At 47.6% G+C, this 4,391-nt stretch overlaps 1 protein-coding gene across 1 annotated transcript; it reads left to right on the top strand.

The window, feature by feature from the left end:
- Positions 1–224: 224 nt before the first annotated feature.
- Positions 225–3,699, top strand: LOC103635130 (phospholipase A1-II 7). The gene is made up of 2 exons (XM_008657675.3): positions 225–1,072; positions 2,825–3,699. Exons 1-2 carry the CDS (start codon positions 452–454, stop codon positions 3,476–3,478), a joined length of 1,275 nt encoding a protein of 424 aa, XP_008655897.1. The 5' UTR covers positions 225–451; the 3' UTR covers positions 3,479–3,699.
- The last annotated feature ends 692 nt before the right edge of the window (positions 3,700–4,391 follow it).

The following is a 4,391-nucleotide window of genomic DNA, read 5'->3' as shown; positions in this document are numbered from 1 at the left end:
TAGTCGTCAACAAGTGTACATAGACACATTACGTACTGAAAACCTCGCAATCAAGTTAAAAATGGCATATTACTAAGTATGTGGTGTTTGGTTGCAATAATAAGATATGACAGGATAGAACGATCCCTTATATAAGATTATTTGGTTTTGGTTCAGAGTCAGTCAGGACTCAGGAGATAGGATAAAACTATCTCAAAATTGGAGGAATGAGAAGAAAAGCCACGGAACGTGGCTGTCCCGGCTGTCACAACTGTCTCCCAATCAAACGAAGCGTAAGAGTCTGAAATGTAAGTGTGGTAGGAGTAGGTTAGAGTTAGACACTCCAAGTTAAACCACATCGAATCAAGCACTTGCGAGCTAGGACTATATAGCCAAGACGAGTGATCTCGCTCGCTAACCGGCGCTAGCTAGCTAGTGAACACGCCACCACCACCGTAAGCGTCGGCGCGCGATGCCTGGAAGCATAGCCAGCAGGTGGCGCGAGCTCCATGGCAAGGACTCGTGGAAAGGCCTGCTGGACCCGCTCGACATGGACCTCCGAGCGTCCGTCATCGCCTACGGCGAGCTCGCGCAGGCCACCTACGACGGGTTCAACACGGAGGCGCGGTCGCCGCACGCGGGCGCGTGCTTGTACGGCCACGCTGACCTGCTGGCCGCCAGCGACAGCGCCGGCGGCGGCGCGGGCGGCATCAGCGACCGGTACAGGGTGACCAAGTTCGTGTACGCCACGTCGGGGCTGCACGTGCCCGACGCGTTCCTGCTCCTGCCGCAGCCGGCGCTGGGGCAGCAGGAGCCGTGGTGCAGGGAGTCCAACTGGATGGGCTACGTGGCGGTGGCCACGGACGAGGGCGCCGCCGCGCTGGGGCGGCGCGACGTCGTGGTGGCGTGGCGCGGGACGGTGCGGAGCCTGGAGTGGGTGAACGACCTGGACTTCACGCCCGTGCCCGCCGCGCCCGTGCTGGGCTCCGCGGCCGCCGCGCACCCGCGCGCCATGGTGCACGGGGGCTTCCTGTCGCTCTACACGTCCAGCAACGCCAGCTCCAAGTACAACAAGCTCAGCGCTAGAGACCAGGCAAGTGGATCCATGTCGATGACACAGTTCTTACCGAGCTTACTTCTACGAAGAAACCATCGATTCTTTGAAGTGTGTTTGGTCAGCTTTCTAAACCAGATTTTGTGCCAAAAATCTAAAATATTAACCAAACAGATATAATATCAGAATAGATTCCTGAAAATCTATAGATTTTGCTAGTTAAATTTAGAATCACCTTCTACTCTATATTTTTCATATTCCTGTCATCCATATTACAAGTTATCATTTTCTTATAAAAATATATAATAGACCATTGTATCAACCAAACAAATTTCAGTTTTTTTATAATATAATCATCAGCTTACAACAATATTTTCATAACTAGAATCAGATTTTTAGGAATCTACAGCTGAACCAAACTAACCCTTAGTTTATGGAAAGATTGTGTCGTTCGATCCATGGGGAGCTGTTAGATAATTACACACTTTTAAGATAATTAATTACTAAAGCAACAATGGCAAACCACGTAGCAAATAAAAAGCATGTCCACATAATAGATTAATTCTATCCTGAACGATGAACTCATCATTATTCAGAGAGAATATTGCTTTAGTCCAGTCGGAGATTAGTTCATGGTGTTGTTAAACTTCATAGATGTCATAGTACAAATCAACTCTGCGAGCGGTCGCTCAATCGCTGCCAAAAACTTGATTCATCTCAACTCATACAAGTTCTTCAATGGAGCGAGGTTTCCAAGACACTCCTCTTCTCGTCGTCAGCGTCAGAGGCATGAGATTACCCAACATGAAGAACTCATTGTCTAAAACACTAACTCGTATTAGTTTGGTTGTTTATCTTGACTTTCGGGAAGAACGCTATCTCTATTATATAGGGGGATTAGGTGCAGGGCAATGGTGCGTAAAAAGGATAGAACACTGAAACTGGCATGGTTCGAATCTCTATGATCAGATGGATTCAATTCCAGATCTGTTGTGCAAGGCAAAGTCAAATTTATGAGTGAGTTTTTACGATTTATTCTGGGATTTATTAATAAGTACTACATCCATTTATTTTTATTTGACGCTTAACGGTATAAGAGCATCTCCAAGAGACTAGCTAAATAGCTTGTGAAGCTAAATTTTAGCTAATTAATAGCAAAATAGCTCTCCAACGGACTAGTCATTTAATTTGACAAGCTATCTGACTCTCTAAATTGACTCCCTCACTAGCTAAATTTGGCTAGCAAATCTCGCTAGCCAAGCTAACTTGCATGTTGGAGAGTCTGTTAGAATGAAATGTTATATTTAGAGTTTATTCTTTATAAAGTGACAAATAAAGAGTCAAATAGAGAGTAAAAAATAAAGAGTCTTTTGGAGATGCTCTAACTCTACACTAAAAAAACGTCAAATAAAAAAATTGGAGGGAGCACTAGTTAATAAGTGTGGCATGACTGAGACATTACCTTATTAGCTGGTATCTATTTCCCTATCACTGCTGGTGGACTGATTGTCGTAGGTTCGATCAGCGGTCAAATTGGCATTATACTGCCTCAGCTAGAGTCCCAACGCATTGTGAGGGGATCGGAAGACAGTCGACACTCGACACCATGCCATGGATCGATGACCTCAGCATCAGCTAGTCTTCAAGCATTTCGGCCTGCTCTGATGTTTCAGCCACGAGAGTGAGCGATCGAGAGAGACGCGGATTAATCAGCTGTCGGATCCGCGAAAGCTACGTGCCATTTGCCTTGTCTGAAGGCTGAAGCAACCGAAACCTACGTGCGTACTGCAGGTTCTTGAGGAGGTCAGGAGGCTGATGGAGCTGTACAAGGACGAGGAGACGAGCATCAGCGTCACCGGGCACAGCCTCGGCGCGTCGCTCGCCACGCTCAACGCCGTGGACATGGTCGCCAACGGCGTGAACGCGCCCGGCGCCGCCACCGCCACCGGCACCAGCGGCGGCTCCTCTTCCTCTCCCGCGCAGCCGCAGCCGCAGCGGGCGGGCTGCCCGGTGACGGCCATCGTGTTCGCGAGCCCACGCGTGGGGGGTCCCTTCTTCAAGGCCGCCTTCGCCTCGTTCGCGGACCTGAGGGCGCTGCACGTGCGGAACAAGGGCGACGTGGTGCCGCTCTACCCGCCGCTGGGGTACGTGGACGTGGCCGTGCCGCTGCCCATCCACACGGCGCGCTCGCCGTGGCTGCGCCGGCCGGGCACGCCGCAGACGCTCCACAACCTCGAGTGCTACCTGCACGGCGTGGCCGGCGAGCAGGGCGCCGCCGGAGGGTTCAGGCTGGAGGTGGGGCGCGACGTGGCGCTCGTCAACAAGGGCGCCGACGCGCTCAGGGACGAGTACCCCGTGCCGGCCAGGTGGCGGGTGGCCCTCAACAAGGGCATGGTCAGGGGCGCAGACGGCCGGTGGGCCCTCAAGGACTTCGAGCACATCTGATTATTCAGCTTTTTGTTAACAAAAAAGCTGCCTCTGCATTGCATGGCTCATCATGCACGCCTTTTTCGAGTGTGATTCAGCGCTACAGATGCTCGTTTGTTATTGAGACTTTTTAACTTACTGTGCGCTACAGATATGTGGCATTTTTATTTTTATACATATGTCTGATCTTGTCATCTGGGGGGAAATAAGAAATGCGATTGAATTGTCGTTGGATTTTATCTTACGCGTCGTAAGGAAGTGACACTCGCCATGCTTGAGTAGTGAGTGTATCATCGTTGTACCCATTGTTCGTACTAGTAAGTTCGTTTTCAGTAAAGCTCCACGATAGAAGGCACGACACCAGCACACCACACGCTAACGCTACCCCTCGATGTTGAACTGAGAAACTCCGAAAAAAGTCCAATCTACTTTCATTTCGTCAACTAACGTGATTGTTTGGTTTAGGGACAAAAACGGGTACCAACTATTAGAACAAATCTAATATTTTAAAATAGATATGTATGAAATTTGATGTTAACTTTTTGTTGGGCTATCAAGCACATTATTACATATAAGAATAAAGTTTTCCATAAAATATTTATATATTATTTACTATCTACAACAAAAAAGGTGAAAATTATCTATATATCCGTATCTGAATTGTACTTAGATTTTATATCTATCATTGGAGAATAAATATGTTATGTTTTATGAAACTTTACAAGCTCAACACTCAAAACAAAAATATAAATTTACATAGCAGATTTTATATCATATTTATTCGCAATCAAAAGAAAAAGACCCAAAAATTGCCTGTTTTCATCCCTAGTTTGGTTTTCTTAAAATCAGTTTTAACCCCTTTAAACTTTTGAAAACCACTAGCGTTTACACTCTAAGGGCCGATTTGGTGATCAGATAAATGGAGGACATC

Source organism: Zea mays, chromosome 1, assembly GCF_902167145.1.
Source record: "Zea mays cultivar B73 chromosome 1, Zm-B73-REFERENCE-NAM-5.0, whole genome shotgun sequence".
Lineage (NCBI taxonomy): Eukaryota > Viridiplantae > Streptophyta > Magnoliopsida > Poales > Poaceae > Zea > Zea mays.
This window is presented reverse-complemented; position numbering and strand designations above follow the sequence as displayed.

Bases quoted from the DNA above. Each gene is read 5' to 3' on its own strand.
- LOC103635130 (XM_008657675.3), top strand. From the start codon at position 452: ATGCCTGGAAGCATAGCCAGCAGGTGGCGCGAGCTCCATGGCAAGGAC. The intron at 1,073-2,824 runs GCAAGTGGATCC...TGCGTACTGCAG, and splicing joins AGCTCAGCGCTAGAGACCAG to GTTCTTGAGGAGGTCAGGAG.